At 39.3% G+C, this 25,568-nt stretch overlaps 1 protein-coding gene across 12 annotated transcripts in view; it reads left to right on the top strand.

Annotated features, from left to right (window-relative positions):
• Positions 1-25,568, top strand: part of EXOC2 (exocyst complex component 2) — a 330,347-nt gene that overhangs the window by 135,253 nt on the left and 169,526 nt on the right. For all 12 annotated transcript variants that reach the window (XM_064279802.1, XM_064279801.1, XM_064279798.1 and 9 more), the window contains 5 exons: positions 7,074-7,198; positions 17,502-17,567; positions 17,719-17,876; positions 19,535-19,656; positions 20,779-20,840. In XM_064279802.1, coding sequence (XP_064135872.1) covers positions 7,074-7,198; positions 17,502-17,567; positions 17,719-17,876; positions 19,535-19,656; positions 20,779-20,840 — 533 coding nt within the window. The remainder of the gene's footprint in view (positions 1-7,073; positions 7,199-17,501; positions 17,568-17,718; positions 17,877-19,534; positions 19,657-20,778; positions 20,841-25,568) is intronic.

The following is a 25,568-nucleotide window of genomic DNA, read 5'->3' as shown; positions in this document are numbered from 1 at the left end:
GAAGACATTCAGGCGGCTAACAGATACATGAGGAAATGCTCATGATCATTAGTCATTATAGAAATGCAGATCAAAACTACAATGAAATACCATCTCACCCCAACAAAGCTAGCATTAATCCAAAAACCACAAAATAATGAATGCTGGAGAGGTTGTGGAGAGACTGGAACACTTATACACTGCTGGTGGAAATGTAAAATCGTACGGCCACTTTGGAAGTTGATTTGCCACTTACTTTAAAAGCTAGAAGTACCATATAATCCAGCAGTCTCACTCGTTGGAATTTTTCCTAAAGAAATAAGAGCTGTCACATGAGTAGACTTGTGCACACCCATGTTCACTGCAGCACTGTTCACAATAGCAAAAAGATGGAAACAACCTAGGTGCCCATCAATGGATGAATGGGTAAACAAATATGGTATATTCACACAATGGAATACTATGCAAAGATAAGAACAATGATGAATCCGCGAAACATCTCATAACATGGATGAATCTGGAAGGTATTATGCTGAGTGAAATTAATTGGTTGCCAAAGGACAAATATTGTATGAGACCACTGTTACAAGTACTCAAGAAAAGATTTAAACAGAAGAAAACATTCTTTTATGGTTACGAGTGGGGGAAAGGAGGGAGAGGAGTACTCACTGACTAGATAATAGACAAGAATTATCTTAGGTGAAGGCAAGGACAACACACAGTACAGGGGAAGTCAGCATCACTGGACTAAACCAAAAGCTGAAAAGCTCCCTGAACAGAACGAAACACTTTAAGGGACAGTGTAGCAGAGGTGGGGGCCTGGGGACCATGGTTTCAGGAGACATCTAGGTTAATTGGCATAACAAAGTAAGAAAATATTCTGCATCCCACTTTGGTGAATGGTGTCTGGGGCCTTAAATGCTTGCAGGTGACCATCTGAGGTACATCAATTGGTCCCAACCCACCTGGAGTGAAGGAGTATGAAGAACTCCAAAGACACAATGAAAATATGAGCTCAAAAGACAGAAAGAGCCATAGAAACCACAGATTCCATCTCCATCAGCTTGAGACCAGGAGAACTAGATGGTGCCTGGCTACCACCAATGACTGCCCTGATAAGGAACACAGCAGAGAGTCCCTGATAGAGCAGGAGAAAAGTGGGGTGCAAAACTCAAATTTCTAGTAAAAAGACCAGACTTGATGGTCTGACTGAGACTGGAGGAACCCCAGAAGACATGGCCCCCAGACTCTCTGTTAACCCAGAACAAAAATTATTCCTGAAGCCAACTCTTCAGACAAAGAATAGAATGGAGGATAAGACATAAAATGATACTCATGAAGAGTCTGCTTCTTATTTTTAGTTCAGGTAGTGGGCAGCTCCGGTCTGGAGGCAAGATGAGAAGGCAGAAAGGGATAGAAGCTGGCTGAATGGACTTAGGAAATCCCAGGTGGAAAGGAGAAATGTGCAGTCACATTATAGGGATAGCAATTGGAGTCACATAACAAGGTGTGTATAAATTTTTGCATAAGAAACTAACTTGCGCTGTAAACTTTCTCCTAAAGCACAATATACAAAAAAAAAAATACAGTTGGATTTCTCATGGTTTAAAAAAACAAAACATTGTCTAATAGAATCATGATAATCCTATAGGACAGAGTAGAACTGCCCCATACGTCTCCAAGGCTGTGAATCTTTAAGGAAGTAGACTGCTCTACCTTTCTTCCGAGGAGTGGCTGGTGTGTTCAAACTAACTTTTTGATTAGCAGCCAAGCTCTTTAACCACTGCACAAACAGGGCTCCTTTTTCTCACAGTAGGGGTGTACAAAACAATCGTCAGCATAACAGTATAGTTGCAAGGAGGAGCCCAGATGTTTCAAAAAACATTATTCTTGGGGAACATAACTATTTAAGAGTGTATTTTCTACCCTATAAGCTTTAGGTATTCTTGTTCTGTTTCCGACCTTGTCATTGGGCCCATGAGATGCCTGGCCATAGCCTAAGCTGTGGAGGGTGCTGCTGCCGTTTTGAAACAGCTAGTCTTTATCAGTGACTGTTGGGGAAACCAGTCTATTATAGCTCTCTGTCTCAGATGAAATACACTTTGCATGTCATTAGATTGATCTCATATCACTCTTATTACTTGTTTAATTGACTGTCTTTATTAGACTCTAAGCTCTCTGAAGGCATATACGAAACCTGTTCAACTTTGTTGTTTTTAGGTGCTGTGAAGTCAGTTCTGACTCATAGCAACTCTATGTACAACAGAATGAAACATTGTAAGGTCCTGGTCCATCCTCACAATTATTGCTGTTTGAGCCTATTGTTGCAGCCACTGTGTCCACCTTGTTGAAGGTCTTTTCTCTTTTGTCACTGACCCTGTACTTTACCAAGCATGATGTCCTTCTCCAGGCACTGGTCCCTCCTGATAACAAGTCCAAAGTAAGATGAAGTCTCCCCTGCCTTGCTTCTGTGGAGCATTCTGGCTCTACTTCTCCAAGACAGTCATTCGTTCTTCTGGGAATGCCATGATATGTTCCGTTTTTATCGCCAATAGCATAATTCAGAGACATCAATTCTTTTTCTATCTTCCTTATTCATTGTTTAGCTTTCACAGTCATGTGAGGGGATTGAAAACGTTACGACTTGGATCAGGCGCACCTTAGTCCTCTGAGTGACATCTTTGCTTTTGAATACTGTAAAGAGATCTTTTGCAGCAGGTTTGCCCAATGCAGTGCGTTGTTTGGTTTCTTGACTTCTGCTTCCATGAGGGAAACCCTGGTGTAGTGATTAATAGCTATGGCTGCTAACAAAAAGGTTGGCAGTTCGAATCCACCAGACGCTCTTTGGAAATCCTGTGGGGCAGTTCTGCTCTGTCCTATGGGGTCACTATGAGTCGCAATCAACTTGATGGCAGGGGATTGGGCTTCCATGAGGGTTGATTGTGGATCCAAGTAAGAGTAAACCCTTGACAACTTCAGTCTTTTCTCCATTCGTCATGATGTTTATTGGTCCAGTTGTGAGGATTTTTGCATTCTTTGTGTTGAGGCATAGTCCATACTGAAGGCTGTAGTCTTTGATCTTCATCTTCATCGGTAGGTCCTCTTCACTTTGAGCAAGTAAGATTATGTCATCTACGTATTGCAGGTTGTTAATGAGTCTTCCTCCAATCCTGATGCCGCGTTGTTCTTCATATACTCCGGCTGCTCAGATTATTTGCTCAACATACAGATTGAATAAGTATGATGAAAGGATTCAACCTTGTCACACGCCTTTCTTGATTTTCAACCACGCAGTATCCCCTTGTTCTGTTCTAACGATTGCTTCTTGGTCTATGTACAGGTTCCTCACGAGCACAATTAAGTGTTCTAGAATTCCCATTCTTCACAATTTTATCCATAATTTGTTATGATCCCCACAGTCCGATGCCTTTTCATAGTTGATAAAACACTGATAAACACCTTTCTGTTATTCTCTGCTTTCAGCAAAGATCCGTCCAACATCAGCATTGCTATCCCTCATTCCAGCCCTCATCTGAATCTGGCTTGATTTTCAGGCAGTTCCCTTCTGGAATACTGCTTCAACTGCTTTTGAATGATCTTCAGCAAAATTTTACTTGCGTGTGATACTAATGATAATTGTTTGATAATTCTTGCATTTTGTTGGATCACCTTTCTTTGGAATGGGCAGAAATATGAATTTTTTCCAGTTGGTTGGTCAGGTATCTGTCTTCCAGATTTCTTGGCATAGATGAGGGAGCGCTTTCAATGTTGCATCCATTTGTTGAAACATCTCAATTGGTATTCCATTAATTCTTGGAGCTTTCTTTCTTTTTTTTTTTTTTTTACACCATAACCTTCAGTGAAGCTTGGACTTCTTCCTTCGATATAATTTGCTACCTCTTGAAATGGGTGAATGTTGACCAGTTCTTTTTGGTACAGTGATTCTGTGTATTTCTTCCATTGTCTTTTGATGATCCCTGCATTATTCAGTATTTTTCAGTTTTTTAAGGTTGAGAAATGTCGAACATTTTCTTCACTTTTGTATTTCTCACTCCAGGTCTTTGCACATTTCATTATAAAATTTTACTTTGTCTTCATGAGCTGCCCTTTGAAATCTTCTGGTCAGCTCTTTCACTTGATTTCTTCTGTTCTCTTTGACTGCTCTATGTTCTGGGGCAAGTTCCATAGTCTCTTCTGAGGTCCATTTTGGCCTTTCTTTCCTATCTTTTAATGACCTTTTGCTTTCTTCATGTATGATGTCCTTGATGTCATCCCACAACTTGTCTGGTCTTCAGTCAGTAGTGTTCACTGCATCACATCTTTTCTTAAAGAGGGACTCTAAATTCAGGTGAAATATACTCAAGGTCATACTTTGGCTCTTGTGGACTTGTTTAAATTTTCTGCAGCTTCAACTTGAACTTGCATATTAGCAATTGATGGTCTGTTCCACAGTCGGCCCCTGGCCTTGTTCTGACTGTTCAACATTAGTGGTGAACAAAATAGATAGATCTTGGAGTTTAGCCAGATGCTTTGCACGTGGTTGATATACAACAAATGTTGGTTGAATAAAACCAAATGTACAATGTGCATTTCAATAAAAAAAATCATGCCTTTCAACATGTGAAAGCTACATTTGAAACTTTTGCCCACAACTCATATCACATACAAAGGACCATTATCACTAATAAAGAGGCTTACTGGTTGCCCTGTAGTCAGTTCTAACTCATGGCAACCCCATGTGATACAGAGTATAACTGGCTGGTAGGGTTTTCTTGGTTGTAATCTTTGTGGAAGTAGATTGCCAGGCCTTTCTTATGTGACGTCACTGGTGAGTTTGAACAGTTAGCCTGTAAGTTAGTAGACTAGTGCAAACCATTTGTGCCACCCAGGGACCTAAAGAAGTTCTACAGGCACAAAAAGAAAGTCTGAATGGCTCTTTATCACATGAACAGATGCTCAGCCCCACTCATAAAAAAGAAAACAGAGAGAGAGAGACAGTGTAACTTCCAGGAGATAGTAGATAGGCAAAAACCCAAAGTAGTGAAGATTTTGTTTTGGTATTTATTTGTTTTGTTCATTGGCGAGGTTATAAATAAGCAGGTGCTTCCAGGTGTTGCTGGTGGGAATTTAAATAACCCCAATGGATGGCAATGTGATAATACCTACCAAAACTACAACTCCGTATGCTCTTTGACCCAGCAATTCACGTTCTGGGAGTTTATTCTACACCTGCACTTGTGCTGGTGCTAAATAATACAGGTACAAAATTATTCACCGAAGTACATGTTGTAACTGCAAAAATTGGGAGCAGTCTTGTTCCTTAAGAGGAGACTTGTTCAGTTATGATACATACTAACTGTGAAATACTGTGTAACTGTGGGCAGAAAAGGAGGAAGGGCTTTATATATGAATGTGGAAAGAACTCTAGGATGCATTGTTAAATGAAAAAAGCCAAAGGCCAAAAGAGTGTGTTTAGAATGCATTTGTGTAAAAAGGAAAAAAAAAAAAAAACAGGCAGAAAGAACAGTTGGGAGGGGGAGCATGTGGGGTCTCCATGAGTCGGAATATCTCGATGGCAATGGGTTTTTGGGTTTTTTTAGTACACGTATAAAACACTTCAAAAAGAATCACAGGAAACTAATAACAGTGGTTTCTTCTCGCTGGGGGTGGGAATTTTGCAAATGGGGGTAGGGGTATATACCTGCTTAATTTTATTATTTAGCAATGTATTATCCAGAAAAATATTAAACACATAAAAATAAATAAGGAACACTCATCCCTCACTGGAATAACAACAACAAAACTTTTGGCTTAGGGAAGTTGGTGGTTGAGAAGGAGTTAATAAAAGTACCCTTCCCTTAACCTGATATTTCCCTAATCTGAGGCTGACCCATCCTTGCAGTTGCTGAATATCAGATAGAACTGACCCTTGAGCATTCTTGATTATTGCTGTGACATTGGCTCAGCGATCCAGCTGAGCTACAGTAGGGACAGTGCTGCAGTTTTCCCATTCTCAGCTCAGAAGCAGGACAGCAGGGGGTCCAGGAAACAGCCTGGAGGGAAGTTAAGGGAAGTGAGGGCTCCAGCAGAGAGGAGACAGGGAGAAGGGCAGGAGATGGTAATCACTGGGTAAAGAAAGAGGAGGAGATTGGAGAATGGGAATGGTCACTAAGTTAGTACATTTGTTTTTTATTCCCACAAACTTATTCTTCTCGTAAGACATCTATAATTCCTTATTTCCCAGTTACTGTAATAACTGTATTAAGTGATGTGTAACCCAACAGGTGTCAGTGTTTTTTATTTTTTCGTAAATTTCTTTGCAATAAGTGGAGTTATTCCTGATGTGGTTTTACTTGAGTATGTTCCTTTATGACAGCTTTCACCACTAGGCTGTGTAGTGGGGTTTCTAATAGATAAAACACTCATTGCTGTCAGGTCAATTCTGACTCATAGTGACCCTATGGGATAGAGTAAAACTGCCCCATATGGTTCCAAAACGGTAATCTTGATGGCAGCAGACTGCCACATCTTTCTCCCACAGAGCGCTTAACCACTAGACCACCAGGTCTTCTAACAGGTTGATATTCGCCTTGAACTTAGTTACTGGCTATGGGACAGCCTCTGCCTTTGCCTTATTTTGGTTGAAGGTGTGACTTTCTGAAGAGGACCATGAAGTCCTGAGAACAACCAGATGAAGAGCTAAAGCTACCTCCTTTGAGATGCCCTCCCTGCTTCTGATGTTCTGCCTGCCTGGCCTTCTGCCATGGCCGCTGCCCTTCGAGTTAGTGTGATGCTCAGATAAGGTCTGTCCTCATCAGAAGGGAAAAACAAAAGGCAGATTGGAGACCCCTGTCTTACGGTGTACTCACAGGGGTTGGATACTGGAAGGCATCAGTAGTATGGTATGAAAAGAAAATATTTTTGTAACTGCAAAGTAAAGCCATGCAGCTAAAGTGGTGCACTACTTGATTCTACACACATGTTGGCTAATTTTAGTGTGTATTTTATTTTTAGACAGTGTAGAAGCAGTCTGTTCAAATAGATCTTTCTTCTTGATTCAGAAGTATATTCATAGATCAATTCTTCCCCTTTAGCATGGAGATACAAAACTCCCCACCGGGTGGCGTTTGTTGAAAAACTGACCAAGCTGGTTTTAAGTCAGCTGCCTAACTTCTGGAAGCTCTGGATTTCATATGTGAACGGAAGCCTTTTCAGTGAGGTACGTACAGGAATTTGACTATAGATGGAACTAAGTCCTTGTGAATTTTTAGAATTAAAGATTTTTTATTTTGAAGTGATTTTAAAGGCTTTTGTATTTTGTATTACAAGGTTAATGAAGAGCACTTATAAAGCTTAACTCTTAATAGCTGTATGACTGTGAACAAGTTATTTAATTGTTCTGTGACTCAGTTTCCTCACCTGTAAAAAGAGAATAGTACTACCATCTATCCCAAAAGGTAGTTGCGAGGATTAAATGAGATAGTCAGTAAAAGAAGAAAAGAGAACTTGAAGTATTTTTGAGCGTTCAGAATTGAGCATAATGCCAGTTTGGTCAAATCATGGATGAACGTGTGCAGTGAGCAAATTATAAAACAAGGATAAAGTGTTTGTGGCTTGTACGTGGGTCCAAAATAATCCATATAATTATGGAGTTTCCTATCTGGAAAGAATTTAAAGGTCATGGAATCTAGTCACATTATGATCAGCCTGCAAAATTTTTTACAAAGCTTTAAACTTTCATGAGTTTCACATTTACTTAGTGTCTTCTTTATAATATACTTGGTAGTATAGAGAGTGTGAACATAATGACTGACTTTTCTTTGCAATGTATGGAAATCAGACTCATCACTTTATAACCTCACTCAAAGTCTCCATGAAAGGCTCCCTGGGACCTGGAATGTTGATTATAACACAGTTTGCTCAGAGCTGCTGAGGAGGCCCTGTCCTTTAAGATCCAGATGTACAGGTCTAGTGCGAGGTCTCCGTGGGGAGCTCTTCACAGCCCCGGCAGATGTTGGAGATTGAGGGATCTTCCTGAGGTTAAAGGCTTCTTTTGAACTCGCCAGCACAGAAGGTCAATGTGGACAAGGGCTACAACCATTTTAGCTTTTTTTGCACAAAGGCACAACTTTAGTAGTTCAAGACCTTTCCTCCTCTTGCAGAGAAGAGCAGTCAACATTGGTCCTGCAGGGATTTGTCCAGACCCATTCGTCCGTGGACATGAAGTAACGCTAGTATTAAAGAAACAGAGTTGTTCTCTGGAAGCTTTTTTTACCCTTTGTCTATTTAAATTCTTATTTTCCCACTCTCTTGCCTTTTAAACCTACTAGATCCCTGGATCTTAGTGTGTGAGAATGCTTATTAACCCAAACCATAAGACTTTTAATTCAACACTACTCTTCAGTGATGAAAACAGTAGTCCCCAGTCTCTTAAGCATGACTTATCAGTGTATTTTTTCTTCCTTTAATTGAGCTTTGTTAGTTTACTTTATAAGTGAATATCCAAATATTAAATTATAGCAATAAATAATGTATGTCACAACTTCCTTATCTTCTTTTTGTATCTCTTGGTTATGTAAAGCTCTGTTGAGAAGATAGCTCTACAGAGAACAGTCCTTCTTTGTCAAAAAGTGAATGTTGGGTTTCGCTGGTCTTCTTTAGTGCAGAGCAGCTTATTGGTGGCTTAGAAAGAGAGGGTTTTAATTTCAGCTTTGCATGTATCCTGAGGAGTTTTCTTCATGTTCAGCTCTCTATGTGTCAAGTTATCACTCTGCATTTTCATTCATCTCAGCTCCATGAGAATTGCATGGTTCAGTGCTGAACACAGGCTCTGAGTTTCTTCCTCTGCCACGCGGGAACAGCTGCAGCGCTGTTATGACTTCCTTTCCTTATCGTCTCCATCTGAGACCAGACTGCTTGTGAGGATGGGGAAGGCTGGGTGCTTCCGTATCATTGCCAATGGGCGGAAGGGCCACAGCCTTTTTACAGAAGATTATTGCCATCCGATATAGATTGCATATTAGCTTTGACTCACCTCCCAGTGCTACTTCCATAGGGCTGGTTGTGTCTAGAGCAGCATCTGGCAGATATATGAGTTGGTTCTTATTTTTAAGAATAAATATTTATTCCAGTATTTGAAATCTCATTTCCCTGGCACATAGTAAGTGTTCAGTGAACATTTGTTTAATAGCATTAAAACATGCTGGACAGATGAGGGTAGTGCTGAGTAATGCCAGGGTGGACTAACTCACCTAAAGGATTAGTCCCTTAGGAAATGGATTTTACACCCAGTGACTGCTGGTTTCCATCAAGTGTTTCCTCTCAGCCTCATCAGTTCCTGTAGTGGTCCACCTCATGTGGACAGTAGTGAGCTTATTTTGAGTCCTTTTAGAATTTGTAAAATTCCAAGAGTTTCAGATTTGGGGATATTTTAGTGCAAAGAGAATATATTTTTCTTCCTAAAAGGCCATACCTAGTTTTAGTAAAAATATAAATATTTGATTAAAAAAAAAAAAACACCAAACCCATTACCACTGAGTTGATTCCGACTCATAGCGACTCTATAGGACAGAGTAGAATTGTCCCATGGGGTTTCCTAGGAGCTGCTAGTGGATTTGAACTGCTGACCTTTTGGTTAGCAGCCGAGCTCTTAACCGTTGTGCCACTGATGAAAAATAAGTGAGCTACTTCAGAACAACACTAGCATTAAAAAAAATTGTTTTAATTAGTTGTATTGAGTTGGATATGCCTAAGGTATTTCTGCCTATTAAATGTTTATAAAGGTTTATTAAAAGTTTGTAGTAATAATTATTAACAAAGTATAATTATCTTTACAAATGTAGGCATGTTTTTAAACTGTTTGCCCTCCACTGAAAAGCTAGACACACACCAAAGGGAAGTAGAAAGGAATGAAGGAGTTATGAAAGTATGTTCACTCATGTGAATCTTATGAATGAAAGTTGGAAACAAATTAATATTGGAAAGAGTTCTGGGGTTTTTGATAGTTGGTGTTTAAGCTCTATAAGGAGCCCTGGTGGCACAATAGTTAAGTACTGGACTGCTAACCAAAAGGGTGGTAGTTCAAACCCACCCAGTGGCTCCATGGGAGAAAGGGCTGGCGATCTGCTTCTGTGAAGATTATAGTCTAGGAAACCTATGGGGCAGTTTTACTCTGTGACATGGGATTGTTATAAGTCAAAATCGACTGGATAGTGTACAACAACACAGTTTAACTTAATACAAAAAAAGCTTTGTAATATTTAAACACAGTATACTTGGAATTTCTTACTTTTCTTGTTATAGAACTATCCTGTTTTATTAAGTGCCCGTCCGTTGAAGATTTAGGTGGTGTTTCCAACAGTTTAAAAAATAGTCAGTTCTACAAACCAGTCAGGCCCATGTGAAGTAACATATGTGAATCAAAACAGTGAAATCTAGCCGTTGGTCTTACCACAAAGTAGTTTTGGTCTGTGTGTGCAGGAAAGCGTTAAGGTTTTTAGTTAACGAAATGGTGAATAGAAGGTTAAGATCTCACCTTTAGATATATTTTAATACAGTGTATTTTTGGATGAAAATCTTTAATGCATCAAAATAATTTTTAAACATTAGGAATCAGCATTTTAAAAATTCTCATGACTCATAGTATGTAAATTAAAATGTACTTTATGTTGCAAAAGAAGATTTTTCTTTTAAAAATAGGACAAACCTTCCCTAATTTCAATACGTTGGACACCATCCATTAAATTTAAACAATGAATGGCTATTTTTTAATTAAAAATTACAAAGCGTATGCCTTGTAACTAATTTCCCCCTCTACTTTTCATATCTTTAGAGACAAGTACGTGTAGTTTGCAAAATTATTCTGTCTAGTAGATGTGATTATTTGGTAGACAAAATTCTTCTGGTTAAATTTAACCTTACTTTTGATAGGATGTTTTCTAGCCACTGATTTTCACTTTTTTCTTTGGTTTAAAAGTATTTAACAGAACACATCACTGTGAAGGGATCTTTCAGTTGAATAGGCCAACTATAGACAAAGTTCAGTGTTAGGGACTGTGGCGCAACAGCTACAGAAAAGACACTGCCTGATGATCAAGGCACTTAGGATTTTATAGGGAGACTAAGTCCTGGCATGACCCTCAACTGAGGCAAAATGAGGTGTGATGGCCTTTCTTCCTGAGTCCAGGTCCCTCCTCCAAGGCAGGCCACTGGGTCATGACACAGAGTAAGGGCTATAGGGTGACATCCCATAGACGCCAGGATTCTGAGCAGCCGGCAACAGTCCTCTCAGCCTCCAGCACACACAGGAAACTCGCACACCTTTGTTTATCCCTTCTATTGACTTCTTAAATCTCCAGGAGAAAAATTGAGTGTGCTGGACTTTTCAGGAGCATATATATCATCTAGGGTTTTGCCTGGCAGATCTCCAGCAAAGGACCAGTCTGTTATGTTGAGACCCATGACATCCGGCTTTTTAAAGAAGGTTTTTAGAGCAACCTACTGGTTTTGGGAAACCTTGGTGACATAGTGGTTAAGTGCTATGGCTGCTACCCAAAAGGGTGGCAGTTTGAATCCATCACGCACTCCTTGGAAACTGTATGGGGCAGGTCTCTTCTGTCCTGAAGGGTCACTATGAGTTGGAATCGACTCAGTGGCAGCGGGTTTGGTTTTTTGGTTTTAGTGACCTTCAGTGCTTTCTTAAGTAGATTCAGGGATAGCCTGAAGAGTCCTAACTCCAGGTGATCATTACCATGGTATCTTTTGAATACCCTTTAGGTGAAATGAGTTCCTTTATGTGACCTTTGGCCATAGTTGTTCTTTTTTTTTTTTATCTTTAAGTCGTTTTTATTTTCCTTTTTTATGCTTTTTAGTATTTCACAACATTTCTACAGTGAGTACTTTTTTCTTTTAATAATATTTCATTGAGTTTTTGGTGAAAGTTTACATAGCAAGTTAGGTTCCCTTTTGACAATTTCCATACAAATTGTTCGGTGACATTACTTACATATATCACAGTGTGTTAACATTCTCCTTAATTGTGTTCTGTTCGTTCCCTTTCCAGTACTCTGGTTTCTCTGCCCCCTTACCTTCACATCTTCGCTTTTGAGTAATTGTTGACCTTTTGGTCTCATACCGTTGGTTTTTAAGTAGGGCACTGATCTTACGGGCAATGTTCTGTATTTTGTGCGGCGCTCTGCAATTTCCTAAAAGGTGATCTGAGGGAATAATCTTGGTTCTGGGTTTAAAGAGTGTCTCACGGTGATAGTCTTAGGAAGTCCTCTGTTCTCTACTATCCCAGTTTTGTTTGGCTTTTTTTTTTTTTAAATAAGAATTAGAGTTCTCCATATTTTTCTTCCATTCTGTCTGGGACCAACTATTGTGACCCTGGTCAGAAAGGTCAGTGGTGGTAGCTTTTATCTGTTTTCGGAGCCCTGGTGGCACAGCGGTTAAGAGCTATGGTGAGCTATGGCTAACCAAAAGGTCAGCAGTTCTAATCCACCAGTCACTCTTTGGAAACCTTATGGGGCAGTTCTCCTCTGCCCTGCAGGGTGGCCATGAGTTGGAATCGACTCGACAGCAACAGGTTTTTTGGTTTATCTGTTGTCACACCGCTTCCTATCTGTATACCAGTTTGCCTGTACTCATCCATATGCACTCACTCGTTTTTACTTTGGTTGGGCTGTGCTCACTAACATCCACATTCAGTGCCAATTTTCCCATCACCAAAAATAATGAGTCTCTACGGTCTAAAGCGTACTTCTCCCTCCCCCCTTCTTTCCCTGGCAATCGCCAATGAACATTGGTCTCTCTGTATGTATTCTTGTCTTCTTATAAAAGAGAGATCATACAATAGTTGTCCTTATATGCTTGACTTATTTAAATTAGTATTATGCCCTCTAGGTCCATCCATATTATAATATATTTTGTGGATTCATCATTATTCTTACGGTTGCATAGTATTCCGTTGAATATATGTACCACAGTTTGCTTATCCATTCATCTGTTGATGGACACTGTGGTTGTTCCCATTTATTTGCTATTATGAATAAAGCAGCAATGAACATAGGTGTGCACATGTCTGTTCTTGTCATTATTTTCAGGTCTCTAGGGTATATACCTAGAAGTGGGATTGCTGGATTATACGATAGTTCTGTTTCTAGCTTTTTGAGAAATCACTGTACCATTTTCCGTAGTGGTTATACCATTTTACAATCCTAGCAGCGATTAAAGGTTCCAGTCTCCCCACATCCTTGCCAACATTTGTTGTTATTCTGTTTTGTTTTGTTTTGTTTTAATTTTGTTAATCAGTGTCTTTTTAGCCAAGGTAAGATGATATCTCCTTATAGTTTTGATTTGCATCTCTTTAATGGCTGATGGTATTGGCCATTTTGAATCAGGCAGTCGTATGGTCTACTGTGCTGGGAATGACAAATTGAGAAGGAATGGCATCACATTCATCTTCAAAAAGAACACTTTAAGATCTATCCTAAAGTACAGCACTGTCAGTGATAGGGTAGTATCCTATAAGGAAGACCAGTTAATATTATTCAAATTTATGCCGTAACCACTATTGCCAAAGATGAGGAAATTGAAGATCTTACCAACTTCTGTAGTCTGAAATTGGTCGAACATGCAATTCAAGAGGCATTCATAATTACTGGTGATTAAAACGGTGGAGTTGGAAACAAAGAAGAAGGATCAGTAGTTGAAAAATATGGAGAAGTGATACAAATGATGCCAGGGATTGCATGATAAAATTTTGCAATACCAATGATGTATTTATTGTAAATACCTTTTTTCAGCAATATAAACACTGACTATACATGTGGTTCTCACCAGATGAAAAGCACAGGACTCAAATCAACTATATCTGTGGAAAGAGACAATGGAGAAGCTCAATATCATCATTCAGAACATGGCCAGGGACCAACAGTGGAACAAACCATCAGTTGCTCATGTGCAAATTCAGATTGAAACTGAAGAAAATTAGAGCTAGTCTACGAGAGCCAAGATATGACCTTGAGTATATTCCACCTGAGTGTAGAGACCATCTTAAGAATAGATTTGACACATTGAACACTGATGAATGGAAGACTAGGCAAGTTGTGGGAAGACCTAAAGGACATCATACATGAAGAAAGCAAAAGGTCATTAAAAAGACAGAAAAGAAAGAAAAGACCAAAATCGTTGTCAGAAAAGACTCTGAAAAAACATGCTCTTGAACATAGATTAGCTAAAGCAAACAGAAGAAATGATGAAGTAAAAGAGCTGAGCAGACGATTCAAAGTGTGGCTCAGGAAGACAAAGTGAAGTATTGTAATGAAATGTGCAAAGACATGGAGTTAGAAAACAGAAAGGAAGAACAAGCCTGGCATTTCTCAAGCTGAAACAACTGAAGAAAAAATTCAAGCCTCGAGTTGCAATGTTGAAGGATTCTACGGGGAAAATACTGAACGATGCAGGAAGCATCGAAAGAAGATGGAAGGAATACATAGAAAGACTGTCCAAAAAGAATTGGTTGATGTTCAGCTATTTCAAAAGGTATCAAATGATCAAGAAATTATAGTACTGAAGGAAGAAGTTCAAACTTCACTAAAAGTAAGGCTCTAGGAATTGATGGAATATCAGTTTAGATGTTTCAACAAATGGATACAGTGCTGGAGGTGATCATTCATCTATGCCAAGAAATTTGGAAGACAGCTACCTGGCCAACCGACTGGAAGAGATCCATATTTGTGCCCATCCCAAAGAAAGGTGATCCAACAGAATGCAGAAACTATCGAATAGTACTTTTCAAATCATACAAGTAAAATTTTGCTGAAGATCATTCAAAAGCGTTTGCAGCAGTACATTGACAGGGAACTGCCAGAAGTTCAAACCAGATTCAGAAGCGGACATGGAATGAGAGATACCATTGCTGGTCTCAGATGGATCTTGGCTGAAAGAAGAGAGTACCAGAAAGATGTTTACCTGTATTTTGTTGACTATGCAAAGGCATTTAACTGTGTGGATCACAACAAATTATGGATAACATTGCGAAGGATGGAAATTCCAGAACACTTAATTGTGTTCATGAGGAACCTGCACGTAGACCAAGAGACAGTCGTTCAAATGGAACAAGGGGGTACTGCTTGGTTTAAAGTCAAGAAAAGTGTACATCAGGGTTGAATCCTTTCAGTGTACTTATTCAATCTGTGTGCAGAACAAATAATCTGAAAAGCTAGACTATATGAAAAATCATGGGGCATCAAGAATGGAGGAAGCCTCATTAACAACCTTAGTTATGCAGATGACACAACCTTGCTTGCTGAAAGTGAAGTGGACTTGAAGCACCTACTGATGAAGATCAAAGACTACTGCCTTCAGTATGCATTACACCTCAACATAAAGAAAACAAAAATCTTCACAACTGGACCAGTAAGCAACATCATGATAAATGGAAAAAAGACTGACGTTGTCAAGGATTTCATTTTACTTGGATTCACAATGCCCGTGGAAGCAGCAGTCATGAAATCAAATGACACATTGCTTTGGGTATATGTGTTGTAAAAGACATCTTTAAAGTGTTAAAAAGCAAAGATGCCACTTTGAGGAGTAAGTTCTGCCAGACTCAAGCGGTGATATTTTCAGTTGCCTCGTATGCATGCAAAACCTGGACAATGAATAAAAAAGACCGAGGAAGAATTGATGCCTTTGAATTATGTTGTTGGCAAAGAATATTGAATATACCATGGACTGCCAAAAGGAACAAACACATGTGTGTTGAAAGAAGTACAGCCAGAGTGCTGCTCCATAGAAGCAAAGATGGCGAGACTACGTCTCACATACTTTGCACGTGTTCTCAGGAGGGACCGATCTCTGGAGAGAACATCATGCTTGTTAAAGTAAAGGGTCAGCGAAAAAGAGGAAGACTCTCAACGAGGTGGATTGACACAGTGGCTGCAACAGTGTGCTCAAGCATAACAACAATTGTGTGAATGGCGTGGGACTGGGCAACATTTCGTTCTGTTGTACATAGGGTCACCATGAGTCGGAACTGACTTGATGGCACCTAACAACAACAGCGACATACATATAAATAAAATTTTAAATTCTGTTTTAAAATTTATTTGAATATCGTGATCATTTTTAATACATTTTTTTTAACTTGAGATTCTCTTTGAAATGTCTCTAACCAATAATATCTTCCACTAGGTTTTTAACTTTAAAGGATATCTTTGCCTTATGTTAACAAACTGTCAAATTTTTCTTTTGCAGTGTATTGTTTTGTTATTAATTCTTTATTGGAAAATTTCCTAAGCTTCTACTTCTAGAGTATTTTATATAATAGTATTTAGTTGTTAGAAAATTTTTTTAATGAATTAACTGAAATTCAATTGAGCAGATTTCTTTTTGTCATTGTGAAGTAGTCTTCCACACGTTACTTCGTTGAGGAGGGGAAATGTCACAGGAGAACGGGCTAATCAGTGAACAAACAGACAAAAAGTGAATTCTGGAATTCTAGACTTTTCTCCTAAATTGTACTGTAAAATCCCTGAAAGAAGAACGGTGCAGTAACATCACTAGGAAGGTGTGGGGGTAGGAGTGGGCATGACAACGAGCAACACTGTCCTAGAAGGTGACACCAACAGCCTGGGAGGAGGCAGCGAGGCTGATCAGCCACCAGAGGAGGTGCCTGCAATTCCCACTGCCCCTTTGTGTCCTCCCATGCAGAGCTGCACTCTGACATGGTTCCCAGGCTCCCTGAGCAGAGGATGGGCACTGGCCCCGGCTCCCGGGTGCACCCTGGCCCATATCCAAACCTTGCCAGCCCCCCTGGCCATACTCCAAGCCCAGCGTCCCCCAGGCACTCTGCTTCTGGCCTGTGCCACAGGGTTCTCATAGCCAGGGTGCCCTGCGATGTGCATTTGCTTCCTACCCACAGCGACATTCTTCTGTTGGCACCAGGAGAAAAGGTCAGTGGGGAGGAGGGGGTGGGATGGCACCATGAGTTACCACACTGGATAACGGTAACCCTAGTGACACCACTGGAGCAATGATTTGTAATTTTTTTTTTTTAATATGAGAACAGATACAATGTTTGTGTGGTTGAGTGTTGAGTCATTCTTTGCAAGGAATGAAACGATGTCCTAGGATTACTATACGTCAGTACTTACTCTTCCTTTTATTTCTGGGCCAGCAAATGAAAATTGATGTTGAGAATGCCATCACAGATGTGATCCATTTATGTCGAACCACATGAAATTGTTGATGAAACAGCAAATGAAATTACAAAAAGGGTAGTTTCAACCCAATTCTTAGTTTAGCAACAAGAGGTTTATTTATGAAAAAAAAGTTCAATTTTAGAAAGATGACTAACTTCTAATTGGAGTAAGAAAGGTATTCTAATTAATTGACCAGTCTTACTAATCTAGTTATAACCATATTTCATGATCTTTCTATGTACAACCCCTAAAGCATTTCTTATTTTTATAAGTTATTTCTGAAAGACAGCTAATATGTTTTGTTTTTTAATTTTTAAGACTGCTGAGAAGTCAGGCCAAATGGAAAGATCTAAGAATGTAAGACAAAGACAAAATGATTTTAAGGTAAGTTAGGGGTAAGTATGTAGACTCTTTCATAGGTAGGGTTTTCTCATCCAAAGTTGGTAGAAGACTTTATGTTGAAGGTATTCATTATTATTCAGGGACAGTCCTTTAGTTAATACCATTTTAATGCAGTTTGTTGATTATTTTTCAGAAAATGGTTCAGGAACTAATGCAGTCTCTCGTGAAGCTGACTCGTGGCGCCTTGCTCCCGTTCACCATCAGGGATGGGGATGTACGTCAGTACGGAGGCTGGGAGGGGACGTCTGGGCTCTCAGGGCAGTGGCTGTCCCGTGCCATTCAGACTGTAAGGTAAGCAGGGACACCAGAGCAAAGGCAAATATTGTTTGTCTTTTTGAAAAAAAGGAATATACTCAGTATGTGATATGATTTTTAATACATTCAGCAAAGAAGACATTTTATTTGCCTCCGCTGTTTCCCACTGGTTATCATTCTAACAACTAAACTCTTAAACTTTCCCCATTTTATGTTTGATGAGGGTACTGTATTGTCTGTGCATCTGTTTTATTATTTGATTCGGTATTGCTGCTACATTACTGTAAAAATGGCAGCGTCGGGATGGGGGGCGGAAATCATTACCAATATCAGCAGCCCAAGGCTGATTGCTGTGACGTGGAGATCAGAGATACCTCCACCCTCCAACCTCTTTACCAGTTTTGACACCAGCTGTCTCTCTCATGGCACTCTCTGCTTCTCTGCTGGCTTCAAAAATTTGTTGCAATGGCCACACAGAACTCACAGACGGTACTCACAACTTTGGGGTTTATTAGGGAAATAGTAACAGGTTACAATTCAGGATCAGAAATGACTCAGGATACAATTTGTCCATCAGGACAGCGTCTTCTCAGCTGTGCCAGAGGCAGGCCTCTCTCTGGCCCTCAGCCCAGCCTTTGCCCTGCTCAGGCAACTGTTACAAAGCTCTTTACTCAGCCAGTGAGTGCCTGGGGCACCCCACTCTGCCAGTAAGCCTTGGCCTGAAGGCACTCAGCTCTCCCGCTCTATGGTTCAGCAAGCCTAGCTCCATGGACAAGTGCCCAGAGGCACCCCTCTCTACTAGGAAGCATCCTGCCTGAAGGCGCTCAGCTCTCTCACTCTGTGGGTTGGCACACTGCGACCACCTCTCTCCATGGGCTGGGAATCCCATTGCATTGTGTCGTGCTGGTTTCCTGAGTCTGTTGCCGCCGTTTCTCTGCCACCACTTGTCGCTTTCTTGTGCTGTCTCCAGTGTTAGAGCTCTCTCTCTCCTTCTCTCTCCATCTCTTGGGTATAGGAGGTTCTCAGCACAGGGAACCCGAGTCCAAAGGACATGCTCCACTCCAGCCTCTTCGTCTTGGTGGTAGTGAGGTCCCCCCTTCCTACCTCTGGGATGGCACATTTTAAGCTCAGAGGGATGGCAAAACTGACCAATATCCTCGTTAGGGTTCCGTACACCTTATTTGCATGGTCCCATTTTATTTGTATTATTAGCAAACTGTCTAATCCCCTTGGTGGGTCACAAGCACCTTATTTGCTTAGTCCCAACCAGTCTTTTGGTAGGAGTTACAAGGCCATGACTCGAAAGGCCACATAAAAGCAATCCATCGCACCGTAATTACAGTCTTTGTTATGGTCTTACTTCCCCTCGTTTTCAGCATATTCAAGCTTGTAAACTTATGATGAATACTAATTAACATAGAGTAATCACACATTAAAAATAACATAACAAGCAACCTACTGTCGTTGAGTCAATTCTGACTCATAGTGACCCTATAGGACAGTGTAGAACTGCCCCATAGGGTTTCCAAGGAGCGCCTGGTGGATTCGAACTGCTCACCTTTCGGTTAGCAGCTGAGTTCTTAACCACTACGCCACCAGGGTTCCAAATATAACACAGGATGGCAAAAATGATGGAAGTGATTGTTTCAGAGGCTCACTCTGCTCACTTTGGTTTTGCTGTATTTGTTCCCCAGGCTTACCTATGAATCGTTGACTGCCCTGGAGATCCCTAATGACATGTTACAGACCATCCAGGATCTCATTCTGGATCTCCGAGTACGCTGTGTGATGGTCACACTGCAGCACACAGCAGAAGGTATGTGAAGAAGATGGTGGCCCTGACAGGACAGTGGCTACCTAAATATGCCACTTCCTTCCAGCCCCGCAAGCCTTTAGAAACAAGAACATTCCTTCCATGGAAATTTGAATATATTAGATCATCGTATTCCTAGATGCTCAAGAGATTTTTTTTCAATGTTTTTTTAGATCGGTTTAGTTGAGATGCAAGACTGCAGAAATTATCATTTATATACTTGGGAAATACTTAAGAATATAAAAAAAACTTACAGTAAAATGCTAAGTAGAAAAAGATATAAAATATATATAAAGTATGGTCCAAGTCTTGGGAAAAATATATATATATATACTTATATATGTGTGTGCATGTTTTACAATTTTAAATATCGTGTGAAATTGGAAGGAAGACTTAACAATGGTTCCCTGGGTAGCAGAAATTGCAACTGATTCCCATTTTCTTTATACTTTTTAGAATTTCCAGGATTATGTCTGCAGAATCCTGAAAAGCAGTGAAGGTTATCTTTACATAATCAATCAAGAACATATAAATAGCACAAGTCCTTAGTGTTGGCCACTCAGCCTTTTAGTAGGAAGGTCACCACTACCCGCAATTGATGACTAATAGTGTAAACTGACAGAGAAGGGAGTCCTGGTGAGAGACTGAGCACTACCCTCTGCATTCCTTCACCGGCCCCCTGCAGGGCCCGGAGGCAGCCTGCACTGGGAAAGGTTTAGGAAGACAGCACTCGTCTGGCCAAGTGAGAATCTGCTGCCATCCTCTACCATTTCATTAGAAATTTAAAGAAAGAAAATATTCTGTCATTTATTTTGTAACATGTTTAGTATTTTCATGAATGCTGAATAAATAAATCATTGTCTATATTTGTCATTGAACCTAGCCTAGAATTCTCCAAATTTGGCTATGCAGTAAAAATTTTTATTTATATTAATATTTTATTAGAAAAAATCAGCAAACAAGACACGTTCAAATCCTTGAGTCTATCGGGATTATGTTGTATCCCTACTTTTTACAAAGCTGTAGAAAACAATTAAAGATCATAACCTTTATGGATTTTCGTCTTTATAAAATTCAGTGAGATAATTATAATAAAAAGTATGTGTTTGCTTATTTTCCATGTAGAAATAAAGAGATTAGCTGAAAAGGAAGACTGGATTGTTGACAATGAAGGACTGACTTCTCTAGTAAGTTTAAAGTCTTTTCAGTTAGTAGCATTAGTTTATTATAGTTTATTAGTTATTATTATATTAGTTTATATCATTAGTTTATATTACATTATTAATATTAGTTTGTATTCTATTAAATGAGTGGTTTATTATATTAATTAATTTTTCCCTTAGAAACTATTGCTTTTTTTCCCCTTTCCCATCTCTTTCTTTCCTTTTTTTTTTTTAAAATGAGGAGCATGTCCTCTTCTGCAGTGCAACTCTGAAGTTTCTAAGAAATAGAAAAATAAACTTCTTTAAAAATTTCCTTCCCAGAGTCATTTTTGCTTAACATTAACCACAAATATTTAAAAATTAAAAAATGGAGTTCTTTTAGAATGATCTTCCTTCATTCTGTATCATTTACTATTTTTTCTTTGTATTACTTTTTTAAAATAGATAGTTTAATTTTAAGTTACTCAAAAACTTGAATATTTCAGAAAAGTAAGATTAAAAAAAAATGTTATTACTGGCCCCTAATCAAAACAAAACAACAACAAAAAACCTTTTCAGATATGTACACAGAGCAGGCAGGCAGCTGTAACCATGACTTGTTCATTCTGTATCATCATCTTTACAGATAGGTCTTTTAGGTTTTTCAAAATATCTTTGAAAATAATTTTCATGGTTTTTGTTGTTTTCATATCTGTCACATGGATGCCCTCAGCAGTCCTGGAAGGCGGGTCTATCAATTGAGATTTACATGTATCTGTTAGAAAATATCAGTGTTTTCAACAAGACCAGATTTACTTTTTCTGTCCCATAATGCTGGAATGGCAGCTCAGTCATGTAATGCACATCAGAGGCTCCTGTCTTTTCTTATCAGTGGTCCTGAGCACTGGCTTCGGTCTCAGGGTGGTCTCACAGTCATAAGATGGCCACTGTGGCCCCAAGACCTCATTCCTGTCAGAAGAAAAGCCTCAGCACTTCCCCAGAAGCCAAAACCGATACCTTCTCCTCCCATCTGATTGGCCAGGATTTAGTCAGATGCCTACCCATGTCTGTAGTGGAGACTAGAAAAAAACATAGTTTTTCAGCAGTGTATTTTGCTGCCCCCAACAGCTTCTATCTTACCTTAGCAAGTAAGAAGGAAAAAGAATAGATCCCGAGTAGGCAAAGTAGATAGGTAAATGAGAATAAAATGGTTTGACTTGCCCAAATTTACACACCAGTGATGAGTCAGGCTGTTGAGAAGAAAGGATTCCATGCAATATTTCTTTTCCAAAGGTTTCTGTACTTCTTACTGATAATCTTCCTTTGAGAGGGAAAATTTGTTTTGTTATTGCTGAAAATATACACAGCAAAAAGATACACCAATTCAACTGTTTCTCCATGTACAATTCAGTTGACATTGATTACATTCTTCCAGTTGTGCAAACATTCTCACTCTCCTTTTCTGAGTTGTTCCTCCATCATTACCATAAACTTACTGTCCCCAAAGTTTCCAGTGTAATCTTTTGAGTTGTTGTTGTCAATTTGATCCCATATAGATAGTTCTTAAAAGAGCACTGTGCTGAAGACAGACTTTCTTACTAGTTAAGCCAAAGTATTATTTGGTTTTAAGAAGACTTCAGGGATATTTTGGGTTTAAGGCTTAAAGATTATCTCAAGGCAGTAGTTTCAGGGGTTAATCTAGCCTCCATGGCTCCAGAAAGTCTGGAGCCCATGAGAATTTACAGTTCTGTTCTGCATTTTCCTCCTTTGGATCAAAATTCCACTGTAGTATTGTAACAAAAATGTTCAGTAATGTTAGCCAGGCACCATCCAGTTCTTCCGGTCTCGTGGCAGAGGTAGCAGTTGCTCATGGAGGCAATTAGCCGCACATCCCCTATCCTCCTCCTGTTGCTGACTCACCTACTTCCTCTGCTTTTCCAGGCAAGTAGAGACAAATTGTTGTGCCTCAGATGGCTGCTTGCAAGCTTTTAAAACCCCAGGCACTATGCAACAAACTAGGAGATATAACAGAAGCAATGAAACCATGACCCTAATGCTCCAAACCAACGAACCAAGCCCCATGAGTTGTTTGGTTGTATATAAGCAGCCTCAAGCAGCTACTCTTTTTGTTGTTGTTGTTGTAAATGTGTCTGTCACACAACTTTTTATAGGTGTAAACTTATCAACAGCAATTACAATAATCAGTTGTGCAACCCTACCCTTAATCAATGTGATTTTTCCATCACCGTTGGTCACCCCTTTCCCTCCTCCTTTCGCCCCTGGTAACCACAAGTAGGCTTTGGTCTCTGTACAATGTCCTTTTATTGTCTTTTTACATAAGTAAGATCATATAATGTTTGCCCTTTTGTGATTAACTTATTTTACTCAGCATGATGTCTTCAAGCTCCATCCATCTATTCTGTAACTTTACCTTGGTCACACTGTGCTGACTTCCCCTATAATGTGTACTATCTTTTCCTTTATCAGAGTTATCACTTAACTTTTTTTTTTTTGTCTATCTAATTAGTGGTCTTCCTTCCTCACCCCGCCCCCCGCCATAGCCATCAAAGATTGTTTTTTTTTTCCTGTGTGTAAAGTTTTTCTTGAATTTTTATAATAGTGGTCTCATACAATATTTGTCCTTTTGTGATTGACTTATTCTACTCAGCATAATGCCCTCCAGATTCATCCATGTTGTGAGATGTTTCATGGAGTCATCGTTGTTCTTCATCTTTGTGTAGTATTCTGTTGTGTGTATTTGCCATAATTTGTTTAGCCATTCATCCGTTGATGGGTTCTTAGGTAGGAAATTCTGTTTTGAGCCACAAAGGGGGAGTTGGGAAATTCCTGGTTTTGGAATGTGGAATTTGAACTATTTTACATTTACATGGGTGTGCATATGTCTATTCGTGTGACCGCTCTTGTTTCTGTAGGATATATCTTTAGAGTAGGATTACTGGATCATATGGTATTTCTATTTCTAACTTTTTAAGGAGACGCCATACCATTTTCCATAGTGGTTGTACCGTTTTACATTCCTATCAGCAGTGTAAGAGTTCTAGTCTCAGCGCATCCTCTCTAACATTTGTTATTTCGTTACTTTGATTTGTGCCAGCAATGTTGGGGCGATGTGGTATCCCATTGTAATTTTGACTTATATTTCTGTAATGGCTAATGATCACAAGCATTTCCTCATATGTCTTTTAGCCACCTGAAGGTCTTCTTTGGTGATGTGTCTGTTCGTATCCTTTGCCCATTTTTTAATTGGATTGTCTTTTTGTTATTCAGGTGTTGCAGTATCATAGATTTTAGAGATTAGACCCTTGTTGGATATGTTGCAGCCAAAAATTTTTTCCCAGTAGGTAGGTTCTTATTTTACTGTCTTGGTAAAGTCTTTTGATGAGCATAAATGTTATGTTTTTAGGAGATCCCACTTATCAATTTGTCTTCTGGTGTTTGTGCGTTGCCAGTTATGGTTTGTTTCCTATTTATGATGATGTATTGGGTCTCTACTTTTTCTTCCGTGATCTATATAGTTTTTGGTTTTATATTCAGGTCTTTAATCCATTTTGAATTCGTTTTTGTATATGGTGTGACGTGTGGGTCCTGTTTCATTTTTTTACAGATGGACATCCAATTTTGCTGGTACTGTTTGTTAAAGAGACTGCCTTTTCCCATTTAATGGACTTTGGGCCTTTGTAAAATGTCGGTTGACTATAGGTGGATGGATTTACATCTGGGCTCTCAATTCTGTTTCATTTGTCTGTGTGTCTGTTGTTGAACCAGTACCAGGCTGTTTTGACTGTGGCTGGTATAGTAGGTTCTGATATCAGGTAGTGTGAGACCTCCTACTTTGTTCTTCTTTGTCAATAATGCTTTACGTTTTCGGGACCTCTTTCTTTCCATATAAAAGTTAATGATTAGTTTTTCCATCTTGTTAAAGAATGCTGTTGGTATTTGGATTGGGATTGCATTATATGGGAACATTGCTTTGGGTAGAACTGGTATTTTTACAATATTGAGGATTCCTATCCATGAGCATGGTATGTTTTTCCATTTATTTAGGTCTCTTTTGATTTCTTGCAGTAGTGTTTTGTAGTTTTCTTTTTCTAGGTCTTTTACATCCCTGTTTAGATTTATTCCTAAGCATTTTATTTTGTTAGGTGTCATTATGAATGGTATTGTTTTCCTGATTTCCTATTCATACTTAGTTCTCTCTGTTGGTGTATGGAAAGCCCTGCCTATTCTGGGTCAACTGAGATGATCATGAGATTCTTTTCTTTTGTTCTGTTTATGTGGTGGATTACATTGATTGATTTTGTAATGTTGAACCATCCTTGCATACCTGATATGAATCCCACTTGGTCTTGGTGTGTTATTTTTTGATATGATGCTGAATTCTGTTGGCTAAAATTTTCTTGAGCGATTTTGCATCTATATTCGTGAGAAATATTGGTCTGTAATTTCCTTTTTTTGTAGTGTTTTTGCTTGACTTTGGGTTATGCTGGTTTCATAGAATGAAGTCTGGAATATCTTTCGTTTTTTCTGTGCTCTGAAATAGTTTGTGAGCTCTTTTCTGAATTGTTTTGTACCATTCTCCAGTGGAGCCGTCTGGGCCATGGCTTTTTTTTTTTTAACCTCTTCAATTTCAGGGCCTAGAGATTATTATTTTTTGATGTGTGCATTTATTGCTATAAATTAACTTCTGAGCACTGCCTTTGCTTCGTCCCAAAGGTTTTGGTATGACGTATTTTTATTCTCCTTTCCTTCTAG

Source organism: Loxodonta africana, chromosome 1, assembly GCF_030014295.1.
Source record: "Loxodonta africana isolate mLoxAfr1 chromosome 1, mLoxAfr1.hap2, whole genome shotgun sequence".
NCBI classification, from domain to species: Eukaryota; Metazoa; Chordata; class Mammalia; order Proboscidea; family Elephantidae; genus Loxodonta; species Loxodonta africana.
The sequence above is the reverse complement of the archived record's forward strand: the minus strand, read 5'-3'. Positions and strand labels throughout refer to the sequence as shown.